The following is a 25,738-nucleotide window of genomic DNA, read 5'->3' as shown; positions in this document are numbered from 1 at the left end:
GAGGCCTCTCAGGAAAGGACCATACGGCCGGAGGCTGAGGAGAGGAGCTGAGTCTAAGACGTCCTTGGTCTGGGAGGGAGCTTGAGCCGCTGAGACTCGCGAGGCCGCCCTGGGCCTGTTTGGCGGGGCGTCCCAGCGCATCTGAGAGTTCAGTCATGTTTAGACAAGGGGTGACGCGCGCGTTGCGCAAGAACAAGACCCTTCGCTACGGAGTCCCCATGTTGGTGAGTGCGCTGAGGAAAAGGTGTGGGGGCGGGATTGCGGAAGGGGTGGGACTTCAAATTCGGCTGGTTGGATTTGTAAGGCGGCAACGGTAACCTGGGCTAGGAAGGAGCTGGCGATAGGCTGAGAGCTATTAGGCTGTTCTAGTCTTCTCCGGCCGGTAGTCGGTTATCTTACCATCCACCCAAGTCTGGATGATTACTAAACTAGCTCCCCCCACCCACCCCCTTCCCCTACAGCTTGAAGATACTCTGGATCGTTGGAACTAGATGTATTTACTTAATTTAACTGTACATTTTTGGTCATCGCCATACTTTAGCTTCCTAGTTTGTGAACTGGCTCAATTCTTCCAGGGTCGTTGTTGAGTAAAATAAAACCTTGTGAATTGAGTATTTAGCACAGCTCCTGCCACATTGTAGCAGCCTTCAGAGAGCTCGATGTATTATAGTGTATATTTTTAAAGCACTCAGGAAATTACATGTTAGCCCCTACCAGAAACCCAGGACAAAGACCAAACGATTTTTAAAATGTAACATGTGATTGTAACTTCTATGATGGCAGTAGCTCGGAAAAGCGATGATAATGGCCTGGACTACAGTATTAACTACAGCCTTAGAAGAGGATATAGTTAAAAATTTCAGATTCGAGAAATATTTTGAAAGTAGAGGGTTTTTTTTTTTTTAATCCGGTTAAATGTTAATTTGTGTATACCTTTCAAGTGGAAATGTTAAATAGAAAGGCAGATCTTCAGTGGGTTATTTCCCATTGAAAATGTACATTTGGAGGTTGTTAGGTTATAAAGGCCATATTTAAATAAGTGGGCATCACCAAGGGTCTCAGTGTTGGTTGTAAATAGGTGGAAGAAGTGTGAGGACAGTCTTTTGGGGCACTTCATCATTTTGAGGTTGAAAAGGTGAGGAAGAATGGATAGAGGGAAGCTGAAGAGTTAGGAAAACCAGGGGTGCATCTTTTTATTGAAACTAAGAGAAAAGTTATTTCACTTTACAAAGAATTCTTACATATTGACATTGCAAATATTAAGTGCTTTTATGTAACAGATATTTACCTGATTTATTGTCTTTAGATTTTATGTTGTTTTTACTTCATTTATTTGTCGGGATAGATATTTTCAATCTTATGTTGTCAGATTTATTGGGTTTTGAAATTCATACCCTCAAAGTTTTGTAACTTCAAGGTGTTTCAACTTCATCATTATAAAATTTTCTATGTTATAATGTTTTATACTTTTGTATTCCTTAACTGGTAATATTAATACATCGATATAAAAAGGAAGGTAAGGATGATACTTAATATTTTTCCATATTGCTGGACTTTTGCAGCTTTAGGATGAAGAAATAAAGCCCATTAGGTTATTGGAGGAGATGATAAAGCAGCAATCACAATTTGAGGGCTCTTTTAAGATTTACCACATCCTTAGAAGTATGGCATGTTTCAGGGGATTATTTTATCACTTGGTAATAAAATGAAGAAAAATGCTCTCCAATAGGCTTATTTTGTAAAATCATAAAATTGAAAGAATTTTGGTCATGAAGAAACAAGGCCAGAATTTTATTCCTGGCTTTACCCATTGTAATCATGGACAAGTCATTTAGTTGACTAATATAAAGCTTGTGATGATGTTATTTAAAGCATAAGGTCAAATACAGGTATGAGGTACTAATTTTGGTATTTGGCAATGTGCTAAAATATTTCCCAGTGACAGTATATATACTGCATGTACTCTGAAAGATGATGGTAACTAAACAGTAACAAAAATCTAGATAGGATTTTGTATAATCTGTCACTGTTGGCATTTAGATAAATAATCTATAAGTAGACTGAATTCTCCCCTTCTGTTTAGTTTAATTTTTTTTCTTTCTTTGTTTCAGTTGTTGATTGTTGGAGGTTCTTTTGGTCTTCGTGAGTTTTCACAAATCCGTTATGATGCTGTGAAGACTAAAGTAAGAACCATAATTGGAGTTTGACTTGTGTCTGTGTATATATATATGTTCTTGTTTAGGAGATGTATATACTCAGTATACTAAGTAGTCTGAGTATTCTTTTGTTTTTCAAGGCTGATGTATGGTCTTTAGGCTCTTAACATTAAGAATCACATGAAAATGAAACATGAAATGTAAAGAATTTAGTGATCTTTCTCCTTATTCACTAGAAAATTTGCAATATTATTAGCTTTCTGCTGCAGCATATGCTCTAGTGTTGTTTTTGGGATTTAGAGACGACTAAAAAGCATGAGACAAAAATTTCACTTTATTTTGTTACTTCAGTTATAAGTTAGTATTTCATATTAATACCAGTGATTTTATAAATTATATTGCTATTCATCTTTAGTAACTAATACGAAAAGAAAGGAAAATTATTTTTCATTATAAATAGTGGTACCTATCTTTTAGGTATCCTTTTTATAGGTATGCCTTTGTGGTAGGACTGTACTGATTCATTCATGTGTACACACACACACACACACACACACACACACAGTTGTCTTTATTTTACAGACAAGAAAACCAAGGCTCAGAGAGCTTAAGTAACTTGCCTAAGGTCACATGGCTATTTAGGGGTAGAGCTAGTGTTTTCACCCTATAGATTACACAATTACTTCAAATTCAGGCCAAGTGTTATGTAAGAACTTTGGTTAATTTCATTCATAAGTATGTAGTTTTGGTTTGTGACACACATCTACTATTGGAGGTTTTTTCCTTACGTTTATGCGTGCGTGTGTGTGTGTGTGTGTGTGTGTGTGTGTGTATTTTATGAGCAAACCTCTGTAATATAGGTAGAAAAGTAAAGAGTATTAAAGACATATTCAATTTTCTCAGTTAATTTTGTGGTTTAAGAGAAACATCAAACTCCAGCTAGTCTTAAAGACACTAGGTATTAGAATAAATATTACATTTTAAAAAAATATGTAGTTTCTATGAGGGACTAGAGCAATTATCAACTGAGTTAAAAAGTTTTTGTTAGCATGCCAATTTTTTTTTTTTATTAAGGAATTATTTCTTTTTTGCTTTAAGATGAAAGTTATAGGAATCTGACTTTCGGAAGTAGGATGACATGCATGTATTTGAAAAATAATTGAGTATTTGTCACATGGTTATAATGTGTTAGATCCTACAGGTAAAAATTTAAGAAACTGGTTCTTACAAAGCTTTTAGCATAATAGAGTCTGGAAGACACCTAATATAAACATGTACCTAAACATATAATATGACAATGCCCAGTAAAATGTTGTATTAGAATTTTGTATAAAAAATTACTAAAATTTCAAGGAGAGGCATAGAGTTTAGACTTGGTAAGGGGTATGTGTCTGAGAAGGCTTCCTAGAAGTATCAACATTTGAATTAAGGCATTAAGAATGATTAGGAGCCAAATGGTGGAAATGGTTAATATTTTATAACAAAGAAGGAGTGTTAGGCGTATGGTCATTTTCATTTTAGAAAAATCTCTCTGGCAACAGAGTGCAGGGTGGATGGGGATTGTGGGAGCAAGAAAGGAGAGAAGAGATTTTTTTCAATAGGAGGTGGAGAGACCTGTTAGGATGCTTTGACAGTAGTATAGATGAACAATAATGGAATCTGAAATAAACCATTTGCAATGAAGATAGAGAAAAATAAATAGGTTCCAGAAAAAAATTTAGCAGTGAATTGATAATATTTGATGACTAATGTGATGTATATAATATAAAAATATGAATAAATCTCAGATGACTCAAGATTTTAGTTTCGAGGACTGGATAAATGGTGGTGGTAATCATTCAGTTAAGGAAAGAGAATGCAGGAGATTGGGATAACAGAAGAGGTTTACTGGGTTAAAGAGGACTAAGTTAGGTAAAATTGAGAGAATGAGGTTGGTTGAAGTTGAGAGGACAAGATCGGTTGAAGTCATGATAACAAGGTTAGAGGTCTGGTTGGTAAAGGTCTATGGAAGGAGGAAGAGAAGACAGAGTTCAGGTGTGAAGGATCAGAGGGCAAGACCAACTGAGACTGAGAGGCTCAAGTTGGTTGATGTTGAGAAGTCAAACTCAGGTGAAGTGAAGAGCCAGTGTTTAGGGGAGATTGAGTTCAGACAGGGTAGAGTGAGTGAGGTGGACTAAATTTGAGAGGAATTGAGAGGATAAGATTGATTAAAGTTGATGGGGTTATAAAGGTTGAGAGATTGAGATCAAGGGGGGCAGTCAAGAGGATGAGATTGCTGAGGTCAAGACTGGGATTGAGAGGACAAATTTGGTTGAGAAGGAGTGAGAGAAGATGAGTTCAGTTGAGAAGTTTTGAGAAGGGTGGAGAAAGATGGTATTGATTCAGAGAGACCAGCCATCCTAGTTTTCCTGGAACTGCCCTAATTTTAGGACTGAAAGTCCAGAGTCTTAGCATACAAAAATTCCTGCTTTTCAGTCATATGTATAGAAGGTTGAAAGTACAGAAACCATGAGGTAGGGTAAGAAAATAAACTGGAAGCAATAGCTTGACAGTTTGTACAAGTAGGTGTGACATAGTTTATCTACCTTCCTTAGTAGCCATTACTCTTTTTTCTCCTGACTCCTAATGCCAACAACCATGGATCCACAATAATAGGTCATCCATTGTCACATCACTCCAAGTAATACAATATAAGTGTGCAAGTAAGTGTGTTGTAATCCTGAGCATTACCAGTCTTTTATGGCTTTGTGCTTTGCAAGGAAATAGTAATAGTTTAATTTTTAACATTGTAAATGTTGTGGCCAAGTTTTCTAAGATTTGAATAATGGAAATGAGAACAATTAGAATACCAATGTCAGTATGATCCAGACAACACTGAAAAAGAAAGCTAAATGACTGTTATTTTAATGACAGGTGGAAGGAGACAGAACTGGATTAGGGAGTTAAATAACCAAAACAGAGCATACTACAAAATATGCAAAACAGAACTTGAGATTGGGTATGGTGAGAACAGGGATGTCAAAACACATATGAAGACTGAATCTCACAAGTCCAGGATGAGACAAGCAAGTACTTTTTAAATCAGGTTTACTTGTCGCCCCCCAAAACACCAATGCTCAGCTGAAAATAGCAGTTGCTAAGTAACCTTGTATGTACTACACTAATGAGAACATGTGTTGTCATACTATGCCCTTGATTGCTCTGTGAAACTGAGAAAGTTCCATTTTTCTGATCCAGAGGTTAGAACTAAAATAATGCTGAAACAAAAGAGGAAATTTTGGTAACAGAAGTGTTGACCCCTTATAATAGAGAGCTAGTTCTATTAAATCTTACCAAGGATTGTGCTTTCTATAGTGTATCGAGTGATGAATTGAATCATGACAACAACAAAATGTTCATCTTAGGTCTTAGGTTCTCTGATTTGAAAATGGAGTTTCAAATTGTCTTCTGATTTCTTTGAAGATTTCAATGAAAAAAAGCACAGAAAACATAAATCAAAAAATTGTTACTGTCTTGTCACATGTTTATTTTGCCCAGTTTTCTCTCTGCTTCCTTTATGGGACTCCAATCCAGATTTATGTTAAACTCTTTAATTATGTCCAACATGTTTATTAGCTTTTTAATGTTTTATTTTCCTCCATTTTAAAAAAAATTTTAATTTGCATATTTTCTATTGTTATATCTTCTAGTCATTAAATGAATTTTTTGCTGTGTCTAATGTCTTATTAAAGTCATCCTTGATTTTGTAATTTAATTTATAGTGTTTTTTACTTCTGAAATGCACATTTAATTCTTAATTATATATTCTAATACTATGGGGAAATCGTCCATGAAGTCATATTTTTATTTTTTTCCTTCAGTACCTTGAACCCACATGTATTAGTTACTTTTAAAGCCTCTCTCCAACACAAAGATCAACTATAGATCTGCTTTTGTTGTGTAATTTTTTTTCTTGTTTTTTGGGTTAGATAGTTCTATCTTTGAACATGCCTTCTAATTTTTTAAAATTAAGCATTGGACATTGTTTGTAGACAACTGTGGAGGTTCCATATAATATTGTTTTTCCCCAGAAAAGGTTTATCTTTTTTCTGCCATGCGGATAGAGTTGGGGAGCTGATTTTGATACTATCCAGGAGTGAGCCAGGTCATGGCTTGGCTGCAGCTGAAATAACTCTGCTTCTTCTCTATACCTAGGGCATGACCCTATGTGATTTTCAATTGGGACTCCAGGAAATTCAGCTCTACTTTTTAGAAATTTCCAATCTTGCTGTGTATGCTTATGTTATGAGTTCAGAATTTAGAAACTATCTTGAGGTGTGTCCATGTTGGGTATGTAAGACCCTTGATCTGTATTTTTGTCACCACTATCCCTTTGTGATGGTTTCTCTAACACCCAGTAGGCAGCTCTCTACCTGGTTTCAAGCCTTTGTTCTTATCCTGTAGCACTTTCTGGCTTGACAAGTATACCCAGGGATAAAAATGGCCTTTCAGCTCTCAGCTCTTTATGTCACCTGCCCCTGGTGGCTCTTTAATCGCTGAAATCCTAAGAGAATGTAGATAATGGTTTCTTTGTTGTTGTTGTTGTTGATTTTTGATTTTGTAAATTACTTTTAAGCCATTGGATACATTTTAATCCTATTTTGTTTAGAAAATAAAGACACAGAAAGATGATTTATCAAAATATTATACAATACAGTGGTATCTGAGTTAGGGGTTTGTTTTTGATGTTTGTCAGTAAGGCAGAAATTACACAGTTGCACACTATCAAAATTAACACTGAAAATCTCTTTAAAATCACCCAAAGTACAGACATGTTATCTCTCAATAATATAGTCAGGTTTTTTTATCCTCACCAGCATTAAGTGACTTGCCATGTTCTCAGTCGAAAATGATGCAGGATTGGGTGAATCCCACTGAGTGGGGACTGAAGGCCTACATTGAGAAGTAGAGTTCTTGACTGCGAGCAGGAAGAAATACAAGCACATGCCAGACATAGAGACAAAAAAAATAGTTTATTAAAGGAGGAATAATGCTCCATAAACAAAGCGTGGTCTCCATTCAGAGACAGAGAATGAGACAGAGACCTGAACAATGAGAGGGACATGTATGAAATCCATCTATGTTCTAGCTCTAAATTCAAGGGTCAGCAAGCTTTTCCTGCATAGAGCTAGATAGTAACTGTTTTAGACTTTGTGAGCCATAGAGTCTTTCACAATTATTCAACTCTGCTATTGTAGCTTAAGAACAGCCATAGACAAACACAAATGAGCATGGCTGTGTTCAAATAAAACTTTATTTACCAAAAGAGATGTTTGTTAGACTCGTGTTTACCTTAAACACACATCTTAAACAGCCAGATATTTCTTTAGCGAAGTGGGTTTATTTAGGAACAACAAAGAATTGCAATTCAGGACATGTAGTCTAATGGTGAACCATGGGCAAATACTGAGAAACAAAGGAGAGAAAACTCTTCTATAGAGAAGAGGAAGTTGGGAGAGCTATTATAAACACAGAGTTCTTCCTTTTGGGTTCTGCGATCAATGTAGGTCACAAGAATTCTTCCTAGCCTTCCAACTTGATTTTAAATGAGGTTTCTTTCTATTAATTTTGACACTAGATTTGATCCATGGGCAATACTTGTTGACCCCATGATTTATTCATTGCTAAATGGTATTCCACTAAATATTACCATTATTTATTTATCCATTTTACTGTTAGACATTCGGATTCATTTGCAATTTTGCTTAGTGAAAATAATGCTGCTCCGAGCATTCTTACGTATTTCTTTTGTTCCACATGTACTAAAAAAGAATTGCTAGGTTACTGAGTATGTGTATCCTTTGTCACCTCTATTTCATAATTTCTAAACTATTTTTCAGAGATTGAATTCAGTGTTTGAATCAATTAAAGGGGAGGAAAAATAATTTTTTCTTTACTCTTTTATGTTACTTGGTTGAGATTCCCTGTTTAATAAAAGACAGATTTAGCAAGAGAAAAACAAAAAAAGTTTAATAACATGTTTAACTCCTATGTATATGAGCGATAATCAGAAAAACAGTAAAACTCTCCACAAAATGGTCCAAGCCATCAACTTAAATATCTTCAGCTAAAGACAAAAGAAAGGTGTTCGGGGTGCAGGGCAGTTATGTGAGGTTAATGTATGTTTTTGAGGAGACAATGGCAATCTAAATTTGCTGGGTGCAAAATTCTGTATATACCTAATAGAAAAAACTTAATTATTTTACTTACATTCTTCAAAAATCATGTTTAATTATAATTTGCTTGATCTGTTAGTTTCTGGGAAAGATATGTTAAACTCCTCTTGTATGTTCTGTGTATTTATTTCTTATATTTCTATCTATTTTGCTATGTAAATTTCAAAGCAATGTAGTCATGTAATATTTTATAATTCTAATATCTTCTTGAAAAACTGTGCCATTTATCAGTATAAAATGTACCTTTTTGATGCTGTTTGCCACCAATTTTTGGTCCATTAAAAATATTGCCGTGTGCCTTTTGTGGGTGGTGGTTAACGTGGCAAGAGAGCTATGAAGGCCTCCTGCACCCTGTGAGAACACAGGTGGTAGGATGCTGCCTGCCAAACCCCAAGTGCCGCCTGCCGCCCCTCTGCTGCATGCGCACCTTCGCGCCTAACCATGTCGCCAAGTCTCACTTCTGGTATTTTGTGTCTCAGCTAAAGATGAAGAAGTCTTCAGGGGAAATTGGCTACTATGGGCAGGTGTTCAAGAAATCCCCCTATGGGTGAAGATCTTTGGCATCTGACTGCGCTATGACTCCCGGAGCAGCACCCACAACGCGTACGAGCAATAATGTGACCTGACCGCTGCAGGCACGGTCACACAGTGCTCCCGAGACCTGGGGGCCCGGCACCTTTCCGGTGCCCACCCAATCCAGATCAGGAAGGTGGAGGAGATTGCAGCCAGCAAGTGCTGCCACCAGAAGTTGAGCAGTTCCACGACTCCAGGGTCAAGTTCTTGCTGCCCGCTGGGTCCTTCATTGCTAGCACAAGCCTTGCTTTACCACCAATGGGCCTATCACCCTCTTTTAGATGCAAGGCCTTCCTGTCCCCTGGTTTGCCTAAGTAAACTCCTTGGGAAAACCGGAAAATAAAAAAAATATTGCTATGTATTGAGTCCCCCAAATATTGCTATGTGTTGAGTCTTTTTTGTAACCCTCTGCCTTCAACCTTATGCTTTCATTTTCTAAAGTACATTGCTTGTAAGTAGTATATAGCTGGATTTCTAAAACTTTCAGTCAGAAAAATCTCTAATAGTTGAGTTCAACATTTACTGGGATTATTGGTATTTGTGTAGGTATTTCTACCAGTCGAAACAGTGACAGAAAAACTCCATCAAGTAGAAGCCAAGAAAGAAGAAATGAGAATATAGTAAAAGTAAAACTGAGGTTCAAAATAATCCTTTCTCAATATCAACATTGAAGATATAGTTTAATTTTAAGTTACTGATGAGTCTTTTTTCCTAATTCTCATCCCTTTGTAAGCTGTCTTATTTTTTCTTTTGAGATTTTCTTTTGATCCTTAATATTCTAAAGCTTTACAATTACTCGATTTCGAATGGGCTGTTTTTGTTTTTTTATAGTTATTTTTTATTGTATTCTTTTAGTCTGAAGACTCATGTCTTTTCTATATGTTATTCATTTAATTACTGATTTATTAATTATTGCCCTTATACCTTTTCTTTCATTCATCCCATCTCTTTGTGCATCATTCTAGTGGAATAATCCTCAGGTTGTATTTCTAGTGTACTAATTTGGTCTTCAGCTGTGTTCGGTTACAATTTAGCTATCTCTTTTAATCCAACTTGGGTTTTGTTGTAGTTATCGTTCATTTATTAATTTCAGGAATCACATCCTTTCCTAAAGACTTTGCTACACAGAGGAAATATGGCATCAGCTCCTCTTTACCACTATGGAATCCTAAGGTTTTCATGGATAACTTCTTTGTTTCTAGCATATGGAAGATGTTCCTTTTTGTTTCAAGAGCAGCATTCTATTGGTATTTTTTATAACGTTTCTGTGTAATAACAGTTTAGGGTGGTGGTTAAGAGCCAAGTTCTGCCTCTTTGACAAGTTATTCAAACTCCCTGTGTCCTGTTATTCTTAGTTATGATCATAATAATATTTATAGGCTTTTTTGTAAGGATTAAAAGAGGTAACATATGTCTAAATGCCTGGCACATACCAAGTGCTCAGGAACTATAAGCTGCTGTTGATAGTAGTACCATATCACTTATCGTTATGTGATTGGATGGATGGATGGATGGGGAAGATTCTGCCATACGTTTGTAATTTACCATACCATCCCAGCAATCCCTTATATAATATTTTTAAATCCAACAGACTTAAATAACATATGGCTCCTTTTTTTTTTTTTAACAGATTGATCCTGAATTAGAAAAAAAACTGAAAATGAATAAAGTGTCATTGGAATCAGAGTATGAGGTACAGTATGTAAATATAGTCTCTTTTATAACAGTCTTCCTAGTCAGTGACTGGTTCTGTCTGCCTTAAGGTAAACTTAAATTATTAACAGTGCAGAAAAAAATTATTTACCTTAAACATATGATATTTGGATAACTATGTAGTCATTTGAAAAGAAAATACAGATGGATCTATATTTCATATACTATAAAAGAGTAAATTATAGATGGATCAAGAATTTTAAAAAAAAAATGCTAAAACTACTAGGAAAAAAAAATAGGCATTCTTTTTGAGTCAGAAAAGCCTATATAAATCTGATAAAAAGCCCAGAAACTTTAAAAGTAAAGATTGATGAGTTCCTACTAAAAACTTCAAAAGTTTGGCCTAAAAAAATAATGTCTCTAAAATCACTAGTTAAATGAGAAATTGTAAAACTATTATTTGTCTTACTGTAATGAATTAATTTATTTAATTATGAAGAGCATCTGCGACTCAATATGGAGGAGGAGTTCAGCAATTCACTTGGTCAGTAGGAACATGGACAAAGCATGTTAAGAGTCCAGAGGAAGGGAAATAAATTTCTTTCTTAAACATATGCAGAGATGTTCAACTTATAGTAGGAACGTTACTTAAAATCATAAATGAGGCGTCATTTCCCACTCATTTTTTTTTTTTTTGATAAGAAAAATTCAAAGAGTTTTATAAATAGCACATTGTATTATAGAATGTGGTGAGGGAGGATGTTCTCTCTTTTCGTTTGTTCATTTTTTTGGCCATGGATTGTATTTTTTTGTTTCTTTATATGTTTGGTCATTTTGATTGAAAAGTGGACGTTGTGAATAATCAATTGAAGAGAATTAAAGTTTTAGCAGGCAGTTCAATTATTGGCTGATCATGTTGAACTTGGTTTTGTGCTTTATAAAGCAAGAACTGTGGAAAGGCTTTGGTGTTTCTCGAACCTTTCTCTTTGTGGGTCTTGTTTTCCAAATTGTCATCCCATAGGATCTTGTCAGGGTTTGGTTTTAAGCTTTGTTGGGTGAATATAAAGTAATATAAAGTAAGTCCTACTTTTGGAATAATCCTTACTCTTAAAGAGCAGCCTTTTTGGTGTTTCAGCTGGATGTCAGGATAGCAATTAGGTATTAAGTCCACTCTGACAGGGCTGAAAATCCAATATCGACTCTGCTTTCCCTTAGCCCTTCTTGACTCGGTTCCACACTCAATTCTGTAGCAATTGGCTGTTAACTAGTAATCCTTAGGGGGTCTTGCCCAGTACATGTACAGCTTACTCTTCAGGGACTCTGCGTATTTTACAGAATTAATGACTGCGTGTTTTGCAGAATTCTGCAGGGAATCTTTTCTTCACCAAAGAACTCTGAAGACTGGACCACTTTTATATAAAGTTCTGTCAACTTTAAATTCCATCTAAGAATTATTCTTACATTCTCTTAAACATATATGCTTTAATGTTATTTGGGTGAAGGCCATTCTTTCTTCAGACCTTTTTATAACTTTGAATCATTTCATAACTGTACTTGAAAATCATTTATCTTTTTCTTGCACATTAAATTAATAGAATTTTGTTCATCCATATATATTTATTACAAATTCCTGGTAAACCATGAGTAAAATTTAGAGAATGATTTCATTCACTACTTCCCCATTATTTTGTCCTGTAACTTGCTGCTTCTCAGTGAAAGCATTATTGTCAGTAGTCATGCCGTGGAGGGTTTGTCTAGGAGTAGATTTTCTGTTTTGTTCTTTTAGAAACCATAGAATTTGAGTACTGAAGAAACCATGTAGACCATTTGGTCCAGCCTTTTTGTTCTTAGGAGGTAATTAGTGCCCTGATGGCTTCAATCACGTGCCTAAGGTTATACAGCTCATTAGTAAAAGAGTAATGCTTAGAATCCATGTGTCAAGGTAAACTTAATATTATTTTTCCTGTCTCTCTATATAAGCTATTCTGTGTTCCCCGAGTCTCTTTTTCTGTCTTATTCACTCAGTTTTGCCAGAACAGTCAAAGCAGATGTGTGAAAGTAATTGTCAGAAGGGTGAAAAAACATTTTTGTTCTTCCCTTTTATCCTACCTTTATTCCTTGAAAAGCACTTCACACTGACTGTAAGTACAATGACCCAACTGTAATTAAACTAGTATTTATTACATGAAAGGGCCTTGTTTATGGCAGCTATGGGGAATGTCTTTTCATTCTTAAGCTCAGGCTCATTTTTCAGGTGACGGACAAATCATCTTTATTTCCCTCTAGTAGACTTTAGGGTTTCCACCTTTGTTCTTTTTCTCCCATTTACTGCCATTGCCTGTGCTAACCTATGCTAGTCATTATCATGCTAGATCAACCTTCAGAGTTTAACTTTTAATTTTCCAACTTCTTCCCTTCTTTGTGCTCTGAAAAACAAAGCATGTAGACACTTTTATTTTTATTTTCATAGTTTTATTCTGATGGAGGAAAAGATAGGTATTAACATCAATAGCAAGCAAGAAAAATTCCAAATCCTAAGAAATATGTCATTGCTTCAATTATTATGCTTGATATGCAGTTGATTTATTTGTTAAAATTATAATTGAAGACCTACTGGATTCTTTCCACTCGTTTAGTCATTCATTCAGAGATGTCCTAATCAAAGCCACAGGATTCCTATACTAATATATATATACTTTAATTTTTATGGCTCTATAGAAGATAAAAGACTCTACTTTTGATAACTGGAAGAATATTCGAGGACCCAGGCCATGGGAAGATCCTGACCTCCTCCAAGGACAAAATCCAGAATTTCTGAAGACTAAGACAACTTGACTATGTTGATTCTTTTCCTCCCTCCCTCCGTTCATAACATGTTATCAACTGGAATTCCCACTACATACTCTTATCCAGTGGAAAGAAAATTCTAGACCTGCAGAAGCCTGGATATGAGTGTTTTGATGACAGATAATCTTGATAAAATGTCAAGTACAGGTTTTTACACTTTCCAACTCTTCCATCTGCAAATGAAAGTAACAGTATTGACCACATATATCATATACACTCAATAAAAATGGGAACAGTGCTACACAAAGAGTGTCATTTATTCCACTAGCAACTACCTACCCATGTTCCTTTTCCACTAGCCGCAGGGTAACATTTTGATACTTCAGTCTGATACTTGATGAGAATAGTTGGTCTGGATTCAAATTCTCACAGTAACATCAAGCGGCGATTTTATGTCAAATCTATGTAGGAAACTAATATTGATCACAGTCTAATAAGAATCTTGATACCTCACATGGGATGCTAATCAGTCTCCAAAGCAGCACCTAATGATTGTACTGATACTGTTAAAACATGTTAAAATTATATTGTTTCCAGTTAAAGCAAAAGTCATGAAATATTACACATTATACACAGATATGGTAAATTAGTTCCGGTAATCCACAGATGACTACAGTTTGGAAAACAGTGATTTAAAGTATGCTTTATGCCTTAGCATAATTTATATGCCGAAAAACAAAATCCATGACTATTCTTTGATCCATGAGAGAGTTGAGGGTCACAAGACAAAACCACCATCCTGAACATGAGGCAAATACAGAAAATCACAGTTTACCTGGAAGAAAAACCACTTGGACTCCACCACTGGAACCAGCATCAAGTTGGGAATATTTAAAGAGTAATTGACTAATTACTAGACACTGAGCACTGACTCGAGAGTTAAAAACTAGAGACCAGGCTGGGAGCACACTTCTTTGAGTTTTACTTTCTGGAGTGCAACCAGATTCTCACAGTGAGTATCAGAAAATTTCTTGTGTTTTCAGCAGGTGACGGAGAAAGTAACCATTTAGAACTATGCCCCCCAAATTCTGTTCTCCTTAACAAAAGCCTGGCCTCAAAGAAAGTATTTTGCTAGAGCCAAATCACACTGGGTTTTACCAGAACGTAACCAAATGGGGTAAGGGAAATAGCCAATTCCAGCCCCCTCTAGCCTTCATGTCTCAATTGAATAGAGGTTTGGAGGAGGAAGACAGAAGCAGTTCTGAAGGTCACATCTCAGTGGTCCATGATCACTAAGGCTGAGACCTAATCAATTGTAAGACTATAGAAAGTTACCCTCCCCCTCCACAATACTGCCACAAAACTTAAGGCCTATTTACAGAAATAAAGAATGCTTTTGATGGAGTCATCAATAGAGTAGACATGCAAAGAAAGGAAATAAGGGAAGGAAAGGGAAGAAGGAAAAAAAGGGAGAGGGAGAAAGGAGTAGCTATTTCAGGCAAAGCAGACTTCACAGCAGGGGAAACTGTCAGGGTTAAAGAGGGATAAAGGAGAGATAAAGGAGTCAATTCTCCAAGTAGACAGAACAGTCTTTAATGTGTTCGTATCTAATGACAGTAGCAAAATGCATGAAGCAATGAAATGAAAATTTGTTTTTTTATTTAAAGAGATCAACAAAATTGACAAGGCTTTAGCTAGGTTTACCAAAATTTTAAAAATATATATTAAAATCAGAAATGAAAAAGATTAGTAGCAACCTTGTAGAAATAAAGAACTATAAAAGAATGCTATGAACATGTGTATTCTAATAAATTAGATGATTTAGATGAAATAACATTCCTGGAAAGACACAACCTACCAAATAAGGACTATAAATCTGAATAGACCTATAATAATTGAATTAATATTTAAAAAATACCCAAAAGAAAAGCCAGATTCAGATGGCTTCATTGGTGATACCTTTCAAGTATTCAAAAGAAGAATTGATACCAATTTTTCCCAAACTTTTCCAAAAAATAGAAGAGGATGGAACACTTCCCAAGTCATTCTTTGCGGCTGGTATCCAGACTGGAAAAGGTTAAGTAAAACTATCTCAATTTGTAGATGACATGATCCTGTGTATGGAACATTCTATGAATCCACTAAAGCTATTATAATAAATGAGTTCAGCACTTATGGGTGTATGATGCACAAGCATGGTTTTGAGATTTGGTTACACTATAAGCCTCCAGGGCAGAGAAAGTTTCTTTTAACTATCCTGCACAATCTCTCCTCTTCTCTCCACAACACCAAGGACAGTGCTTTCTGAGCAGACCTAATGTGCAAAGTTTTTTCCTAGTCTTTCCTGGTAAGAAATGAATATATCTACCTAATTGATATCTTTTGCCTTTGAGAATGCATGGGAGCCTATCAGTTTACAATGCAGTTGATCAGTAGTGTTCTGTCATTGCCTTTAAATTCTCCACCCTAAAGAAAACTCAGCTATCTGACACAAAGTATTAGTAATCATTGTAAAATTTACTGAAGATTATAGATCTTTGGAAACGTGGCAGAGTGAGAGACATACCCAGATCTCTCCCCTTGAAACAACAATAAGCTGAACATCTAAAACTCAACAAAAAACACCCAAACTGCCCACGAGCACATCCGAGCATGGGATCTGTACATAAGAGCTACCACAGATCAGAACCCCAGGTGTCAGACAGTGGACTGGGAGAAATAAAGAAGCTGCCTCTTACAACCACTGGAGCTCCCTGCATGAGGAGGGGAAGGGGTGAAAGAGTGGCTAGTTCCCTGAATAGCCCTGCCTGGGAAATCTGTGAGCTCTCCATGGCCAGCTGGTGGCAGGACCCAGTCATTAGGACAGAAGGCAGAGGTGTGGCTGGCAGGAAAAATATAAAATAAGGATGCAAGAGGCTTAGACACCACTACTGGAAACAAAAAGAAAAGTGCCTTCTTTGCAACAGGCTAAAGAGAGACCTTTATATAAAAAATTTTCTTTCTGGAAAAAGAATATATTTCCATTAATGCCCAGGTGGAGAAATAGTCCATTAAACACCATGACCAACCAGATGACAAGGCATCTGAGAAATAAAGAGAAAAATCTCGAGAAAATAAAGTTACAGACATAGAAATATGCAACTTAAATGATAGAGAATTTAAGGTGGTACTTATGAAAAAACTCAGTGCTGAAACGAGTCATATCAACAATTTCAAGAATTGAAAGAACAACCAGATGAGCAGAGCAAAGAGATTAAAACCCTCAAAAATAACAGAATAGATCTTCTGGAATTGAAAAACAAAAACAAAAACAAAACAAACACACTGCAAGAGTTGAAAAATGAAATAGCAAGCTTGGGAAATAGAGTCAACTAAATGGAGGAAAGAATCAGTGATATAGAAGACATAAATCTAGAAATAAATCAGAAGGAAGAAGAGAGAAACCAAACAATGAAAAATGAAATTTTTAATTAGAAATTCAAGAACTAGCTGATACCATCAGGAGAGGAAACATAAGAATAATGGGCATTACCAAAGGCAAATAGTTGATGAGAATTTCCCAAATCTAAGGAATGAGCTGGAGCTTGGAATTTAAGAAGTCAATAGAACACCCAGTTATCTCAACCCATAAAGGCCTTCACCAAGACACATTGTATTAAGATTATTGAAAAAACAACGACAAAGACAGAATTCTCAGGGCAATCAGGGAGAAGAAAACGGTAACTTACAAGGTAAACCCATTAGATTATCCTCGGACTTCTCAGCACAAACCTCCCAAGTCAGAAAAGGAACGGAATGAAATATTTAGACTATTAAGTGAAAGGAACTACCAGGCTAGAATAATGTATCCAGCTAAGCTCTTCTTTACATATGAAGGAGAAATTAAGACTTTTCCAGACATACGAAAATTGAGGGAATTGTCAACTACGAGGCCTGCATTACAGGAAATACCAAAAGGGGTCAGTTCACCGAAAACAAAATGAAAAAAATACATAATTAGAAATAAAGGGACTAACAGGCAGATAGAAGCAGAAGAGTGAAACTCTTACTAAGAACAGGGCATTATAAGCTTAAATAATAAGAAGAGAATTATTATAACAAGATAGTAATGAACGTTCACCATACATAGGGACAAATAGAGATAATAATGACTGAAAAGGGGGGGGGATACAAGGGTCTAAATTTGCAAAGGGGGATGGAGATAAGGCATACACAAAAGAAAATGGACAACTATATATATATATATATATATATATATATATATATATATAATGTATATATAACTATCTTTTACATAATCCTAATGGTGACCACATGCCAAGATTTAGACCTGTAGTGTGTGTGTGTGTGTGTGTGTGTGTGTATCATAATATGAGAACCAGATGCAAAATCCACAAAAGCCAACCAAAATAAAGAAAACAGAAACACAGGGACAAGAAAGTAAGGGAAACACCGAGCTACCAGAAAGCAAAAAAATAAGACTATAAGACCTCATATTTCAATAATCACTTTATGTAAATGGATTGAACTCACCAATAAAAAGGCACAGCCTTGCAGAATGGGTGAAAAAATAAAACCCAAACATACGCTACCTCCAGGAGACACATCTCAGCTCCAAAGACAAATATAGACTCAAAGTGAAAGAGTGGGAAATGGTATTTCAAGCAAATGGCATTCAGAGGAAAGCAGGAGTAGTGGTACTAATATCAGATGAAATAGACTTCAAACTAAAAAAATGAAAAGGAAGATACTGAGGGACACTTCATAATGATAAAGGAAATCATGTACAAAGAAGACATAACAATTATTAATATCTTTGCTTCCAATCCGGGATCCATAAAATATGTAAAGCAATTACTAGCAGAACTAAAGGGAGAAACAGACCAAAACGCTGTCTTCGTAGGGGACCTAAATACCCCACTGTCAGATATGGACAGATCATCCCATCCGAAAATCAAGGAAATCACATCCTTAAATGACACATCAGACCAACTGGACATAATTGACATTTACAGAGCCTTTTGTCCCAAAACAGCTGATGATACATTCTTCACTAGTGCACATGGAACAATCTCAAGGATTGACCACATACAGGGACACAGAGATAGCCTGAGCAAATATAAGAGGGTTGAAATCATACCAACCACATTCACTGGACATAATGCTTGGAAACTAGAGATCAACTGCAGAAAGAAATGAGGAAGAACCACAAATACATGGAGATTAAACAACATACGAATGCAGAATAACTGTGACAGAGAAGAAATAAAAAGAACAAGAGATACATAGAAACGAATGATAATCCTAGCACACCATATAACACTTTTGAGACATGGCAAAAGTGGTCATAAGAGGAAGGTTCATATCATTACATCACCAAAAACATAAATGAGCCCCAATAAATAACCTCTCTATCTTAAAAAACTAAAAAAGGATGAACAAATGAAGCCTGAAGTCAGCAGAAAAATTGAAATAATCAAAATCAGAGCAGAAATAAATGAAATTGAAAACAAAAATAAATAGAAAGATATATGATAGATGATAGATAGATAGATACATGATAGGTAGGTAGGTAAAAAATAAAAAGATCGATCAATCGATCGATAGATAAATAAATACAGCACCGAGCTAGTTCTTAGAGAAGGTTAACAAAATTGACAAACCCCTGGGTAGACTCACAAAAGAAAAAAGACAAAGGACACAAACAAAATCAAAGTTGAAAGAGGGGAAATAATGATGCACACTGCAGAAATAAAAGGATCACATAAGAATAGCATGAAAAATTAAATAACACCAAATTTAATAACCTGGGAGAAATGGACCAGCACTTAGAAAAATGGACCAGCACTTAGAATCAAGAAGAACTGGAAAATCTAAATAGACCGATCAGCAGTATGGAAATTGAAACAATCACCAAAAACCTACCAAAAAGTAAAAGTCCAGGACCAGATGGCTTCACCGGCAAATTCTACCAAACATTCAAAAAAGATTTAATACCGATTCTCCTCAAAACTCTTCCAAAAGATTGAAGAGGAAGGAACACTTCCCAACTCATTTTATGAGGCCAGTATTACTCTGCTACCAAAACCTGGTAAAGATAACACAAAAAATAAAACTACAGACCAATATCTCTCATGAATACAGGTGCAAAAATTCTAAATAACATACGAGCGAACTGCATACAGCAACACATTAAAAAGGTTATACACAATGATCAAGTGGGCTTCATCCCAGAGGCACAGGGATGGTTCGATAGATGCATATCGATTAATGTGATACGCCACATACACGAATTAAAAAATAAGAATCATATGATCATATGCATAGCTGCAGAAAAAGCCTTCAGTGAGATACAGCACCCATTTATGATCAAAACACTTCACAAAATCAGGATAGAAGGAATGTACCTTAACATAATAAAGGCCACATATGACACGCCCTCAGGCAACATTATACTTAATGGTGAAAAGCTAAAAACCTTCCCTCTATCATCAGGAACAATGCAAGGCTGTCCACTTTCGCACTGTATTCAATATAACATCGAAGGTCCTAATGAGTGCAATCAGAAAAGAGAAAGGTATAAAAGGCACCCAAATAGGAAACGAAGAAATCAAACTGTCACTATTTGAAGATGACATGATTCTCTATACAGAAAACCCTAAAGACTCCGCAAGAACACTGCTAGAAACAATAAGCAAATACAGTCAAGTCTCTGGATACAAAAATCAATGTTCAAAAATCCGTAGCGTTCCTATACTCTAATAATGAAGTGTCAGAAAAAGAAGTGGAAAAACTAATTCCTTTTGCAATTGCGACACAAAAGAATAAAATACCTAGGAATAAATCTAATGAAATGTGAAGGGCCTATATAAGGAAAACTACAAGATTCCATTAAAAGAAATCGAAGATGATGCGAAGAAACGGAAAGATATTCTGTGTTCTTAGATTGGAAGAACCAACATAGTTAAAATGACGCATTACCTAAAGCATTATACAGATGTAATGCATCCCCATCAAAATCCCATTAGCATTTTTTTAAAGAAATGGAAAAAATAATTATCAGATTTGTATGGAATCACAACACCCCAGATAGCCAAAGCCATCCTGAGAAAAAAGAATGACGCCGGAGGTATCACTCTGCCCGACTTCAAATTATAGTACAAAGTAGCGGTAATCAAAACAGCATGATACGGGCAACAAAACAGACACACGGACCAGTGGAACAGAATCGAGAGTCCAGAAGTAAACCCAAATTCATACGAGCGAATAATTTTTGACAAAAAAGCGAAAAACAAACAGTAGAGAAAGGAAAGCCTCTTCAATAAATGGTGCTGGGGAAACTGGAAAGCCACCTGCAAAAGAATGAAACGAGACTGTTGTCTATCAGCACAACCAAGATTAACTCGAAATGGATTCAGGACCTGAATATAGCCCTGAAACAATAAGATGCATAGACGTAAACAAGGGAACTGAACTCAAGGGCCTAGGACTTAAAGAGGATTGTATGAATTCGACCTCAAAAGCGAGGGAAGTAAAAGCTAAAGTAAATGAATGGGGCTACATCAAACTAAAAAGCTTATGATCGGCAAAAGAAATCATCAACCAGGTAAAGAGACAATCATCCAAATGAGAAAATATATTTGCAAGCCATGCCTTCGATAAGGGCCTAATATCCAAAACATACAAAGAAATCATATGACTCAACAACAACAACAACAACAAATGATCCAATCAAAAAATGAGCAGAAGACATGAACAGACACTTCTCCCTAGAGGACATACAAATCGCCAACAAATTTTGGAAAAGATGCTCAACATCGCTAGCTATTAGGAAAAATGCAAATCACACCCACAATGAGATACCAACTCACCCCTGTTAGAATCGCTAAGATCAACAGGACAAGTAATAACATGTTGGAGAGGATGCAGAGAAAAAGGAACCCTCATACACTGCTGGGGGCATTGCAAATTGGTACAGCCACTTGGAAAACTGTTTGGAGGTTCCTCAAAAAACTAAGAACTGCTCTACCACATGATCCAGCAATCCCCCTTCTGGGTATTTACCCAAAGACTTGAAAACCCATATCTGAAAAGACATTTGCAAACCGATATTGATAGCAGTATTATGCACAGTGGTCAGGACATGGAAGCAACCGAAGTGTCCTACGATGGATGATTGGCTAAAGAAGCTGTGGGTCGTATATACAATGGAATATTACTCAGCCACAAGAAGAAATGAAATACTGTCATTTGCGACAACATGGATGGAACGCGAGATAATCATGCTAAGCGAAATAAGGCAGACAGAAAAAGTTGCAAATTGCGTGATATCGCTTATATGTGCGATATAAACCTAAAAGCAACAAAGGAGCAGGACAAAGAAACAGAGACTTATGGGCGGACTATAGACCGACTAGTGGTTACAAGATGATGGGGAGTGGGGAAGGAAGGGGGAGGTAGATGCAGTAAAAGGGGTCAAAAAATGTGGTGGCAGAAAGAAATCTAACTATAGGAGGTGAACACATAGTGTGTGTATATATATATATATATAGTTGTATATATACACACATATATGTATATATATGCATATATACACACACACATATATATGTGTATATGTACACATATATAATATATATACATATATACACACATATATACATACATACATATGCTTTACTGTAAAGTGAACAGCTGAAACTTACTGGCTTTAGTTAATGCCACCATAACAAAGTATATTTACAAAAAGGAAAAAGAACAATGGCTGATCTAGGTAAAAAAAAATTACAGTAGTTTCCTTCCTTTCATTTTTTCTTTTCTTTCCCTGTAGTCCTGTAGACATGAGCAGTATTTGGAAATTAGGAGGTTCTCCTGTGGAGACCAATTAGGGACTACGTTAATAGTTGGAAAGATAATAAGAGATTAAATCAGAAATGTATCAGTGGCAACAGAGAGGCAAGGACAGATGGAAAGGTTTCAGGGATACCACAGGGGCATGTTACTCTATGTCACCTGCATCTATACTATTATGTCATCTCAAATAATACTTGACAGGTGAGGCTTTCACTCACTCACCCTGGCAAATGGCTCATGTGGGGTCTTTTGCTAAAGCTAGCGATGTACTTAGGCACGTTCATTTGTGTGCCCATTAGCTTGCCATCTTCTTTACAGCAGGGATAATTCCTTTACATCTTTGTGTTCCTCAAGCCGTCTAAGGACCCACAAAAATGTGTGCTTGCTGGTCTTTGAATGAATAGAAAATAGGACTTCATAAATGCCTGAAGATTAAAGGCTAACTGGCAGTAAATGTTCTAGCATTAAAGGTTCGATAATAGCAAGACAGTACTCTGTATACTACCATTCAATCTAACCTTTTGTAGCACTTCAGATTTGTTTTTTCAATTAACCAGGTAAACACCCTGCCCTCCAAATTGCCATAGAGGCTCTAGTACTAGCTTCAAAATAACTTTTTTCTTTGGCTGATTTTATCGAGTGGCTATATGGCAGGGAGTGTTCTAAGAAGACCTTAGCGAGTGAGAGAGAGCCAGAGAGAGAGAGAAAGAGAGAGAGACACACACACACAAAACAGAGACAGGGAGACAGAGACAGAGACAAACAGAGACAGACAGAGACAGAGACCGACAGAGACAGAGAGAAGAGAATAAGACGCAACTTACTAATAACCATAGAACAGGTTCTGAAGGATTTTGCTCAGTGGGAACAAATCAGTTTTCCCAGCTACAGAACTATGCTGTACATATTGTCATGAAAAATGCACTTATAAGTACACTTGGTATAGTTCATGTTGCAGGAATATATCATCCTCCTATTGACTGTGGAGTTAATAATTTCCAAGGAGACCCCTGGTCTCTTTCTGCCTTCACCATGGCCCACGAGTTAGGCCATACTTTGGGTATGCGGCATGATGAAGAATTCTGTTTGTGTGGGCAGAGGGGTTGCATCACGAATGCCGTGAGAGTGCCAGCAGAGAGATTCAGCAACTGCACTTATGCGGATTTTGCAAAGACCACTTTCAACCAGGGATCATGTCTGCACACTCCTGCAAGTCTAGGGGAGGTCCTTATGCTGAAGCGCTGTGGGGACGGTGTGGTCGAAGGAGAAGAGGAGTGCGACTGTGGATCTGTGAAGCAGTGTGAACGAGATCCCTGTTGTCTGTCGAACTGCACTCTGAGGCCCGGGGCTGCTTGTGCTTCTGGGCTTTGTTGCAAAGACTGCAAGTTCATGCCATCAGGGGCACTCTGTAGACATGAAGTCAATGAACGCGATCTTCCAGGGTGGTGCAACGGGACATCCCATCAGTGCCCAGAAGATGGATATGTGCAGGACGGGGTTCCCTGTAGTGACAATGCCTACTGCTATCAAAAGGGATGTAATAACCATGATGAACGGTGCAGGGAGATCTTCGGCGAGGGGGCCAAGAGTGCATCTCAGAATTGCTATAAAGAAATCAACTCACAGGGAAACCGTTTTGGCCACTGTGGTATAAATGGCACGACATACCTAAAGTGTAATACCGCTGATATCGTTTGTGGGAGAGTTCAGTGTGAAAACGTGGTTGCTATTCCCCACCTGAGAGATGGCTCTGCTTTGCAGCATATTCACCGCAATGGCGTCACCTGCTGGGGTATCGGTTATCATTTAGGGGTGGACGTACCTGATGTTGGTGAAGTGAAAGATGGCACAATGTGTGGTTCAGGGAAGATCTGCATACACAAGAAGTGTGTCAGTCTCTCTCGCCCGTCACAAATCTGCCTGCCTGAGACCTGCAACATGAAGGGGATCTGCAATAATAAACATCATTGCCACTGGGGCTATGGATGGTCCCCACCCTCCTGCCTGCACAGAGGCTATGGAGGTAGTGTTGACAGTGGCCCAACATCTGCCAGAAGAGGAGCTTTATTTCCACTAGTTATGATTCTTAGTTTGTCTGTTTTGATTTTACTGGTGACTACTGTATTCATGTACCTTCAAAAGCACTTTGCTCCCAAGGAGACCAAGGCTCACCCTTCAGATTAAGAAAATGCCTTTTACTTAATATCCTATGCATTATTAAGTTTCAGTTTCTTGAAGGTAGAAATATAATGCATGCCTGAAAGTGAGCACTTTTCTGACAGCCTATGGAAAAATGAAGAAACCTTCCCTTTCGTCAGTGTCGGAAACATTGCCGTCAGGCAAAGGTAATTCCTCACATCTTACTAGCTACTGTCCATTGTTGTAAGCAGCAAATAGAGCTCCGCTTTCCCTCTGCGTAGGTCCTCGTTGTGTTTCTTGAGCGCAGATATGACGCGTAGAAAGGGCAGGAGACAGACCTATGAGGACTCAGGGTGAGCCTTGCCTCTCTTCATTTACTCCTAAAGTAAATTCTCAAGGTGCAGAGGACGCATGTCTTGTTGCCAACGTAGTGGATTCCATTTGCCAGCAGTTGGGTACCTATGCGATTCTGATTGGGATTGAGATTTGCAATCATGGATGTTTTCCCAATGACAAGCATGGAACAACTCAAGACTGACTGCAGGTACATGCCATGAGGAAAATTCTAGAAATCAGGTCAATGAATGTGACCTTCTAGAGGGACAGCATAAGACATCCCATCGGTGCCCTTGTTGGGAGCCGTTATGAGGTACTGAATGTATCACATAGCTCAGGTGATTCACACACATAGAAGTGTACTTTGCCCTAAAGGAGTTGCTGACCATGCTTTGACCTTGTGCAAGAATGCTCTGTTTACCACAGGAGTTCATGGGAACTAGGATGATGTGATGTGGAACTAGGATGATGTGATGTGGAACTAGGATGGTGCAGCATGCTTAGAGCTAAGCTCATCTCTCTGTACTTAGATGGAAGTAGGCGGGGCTAAATAAACTCGAGGCTGCAGTATTGACTGTTAGTCCCCCCCCCCATCATCTCTTTTGTCTCTGTCCTTTTTCTTAATCCTCACTACCCATTTCAGGCACCAATTGACTTGGCCGGCAGGCTCCGGCATGCCCAAGAGATGGATATGTGCAGAATTGGAATCCCCGCTGCTGTCAAAAGAGATGTAATAAAGTTGGGAAAATGGCTTAAATTTTCTAACATTCTGTTCCAAAAGCTAAAAACAAGGATAATAATATTGCTTGCCTCACTCAACCTTTTGGGTTTCTTTGGTAACCGAAAGAGAGAAAGAAAGACATTCTTCTTACGGTATAAACAAATCGTGGTGTGTTTAATGCCAACTCCTGACTCTGTCCCCTCTGTGCTCTCTACCCAAGCCCATCTGCTCTCTTTGCCTTAATCTGGAAGTTTGGGTATCCGCTTGGAGTACCTTCTTTGAATACCAGAAAATATTCTCCACGA

General features: G+C 37.2%; 2 protein-coding genes and 1 pseudogene across 2 annotated transcripts; all 3 read left to right on the top strand.

The window, feature by feature from the left end:
- Positions 1-15: 15 nt before the first annotated feature.
- Positions 16-13,691, top strand: LOC107507045 (cytochrome c oxidase assembly protein COX16 homolog, mitochondrial). The gene is made up of 4 exons (XM_016138035.2): positions 16-224; positions 2,112-2,183; positions 10,575-10,637; positions 13,316-13,691. The coding sequence occupies exons 1-4, from the start codon at positions 156-158 to the stop codon at positions 13,430-13,432; spliced, it is 321 nt and encodes a 106-aa protein (XP_015993521.1). The 5' UTR covers positions 16-155; the 3' UTR covers positions 13,433-13,691.
- LOC107507041 lies at positions 8,629-10,566 on the top strand (annotated as a pseudogene).
- Positions 13,692-22,988: 9,297 nt separating the features above from the next.
- LOC107508530 (disintegrin and metalloproteinase domain-containing protein 21-like) lies at positions 22,989-25,498 on the top strand. Its single transcript, XM_036217995.1, has one exon. It carries the CDS (start codon positions 23,150-23,152, stop codon positions 24,419-24,421), a length of 1,272 nt encoding a protein of 423 aa, XP_036073888.1. The 5' UTR covers positions 22,989-23,149; the 3' UTR covers positions 24,422-25,498.
- The last annotated feature ends 240 nt before the right edge of the window (positions 25,499-25,738 follow it).

Source organism: Rousettus aegyptiacus, unplaced genomic scaffold, assembly GCF_014176215.1.
Source record: "Rousettus aegyptiacus isolate mRouAeg1 unplaced genomic scaffold, mRouAeg1.p scaffold_m13_p_3, whole genome shotgun sequence".
NCBI lineage: Eukaryota > Metazoa > Chordata > Mammalia > Chiroptera > Pteropodidae > Rousettus > Rousettus aegyptiacus.
The sequence above is the reverse complement of the archived record's forward strand: the minus strand, read 5'-3'. Positions and strand labels throughout refer to the sequence as shown.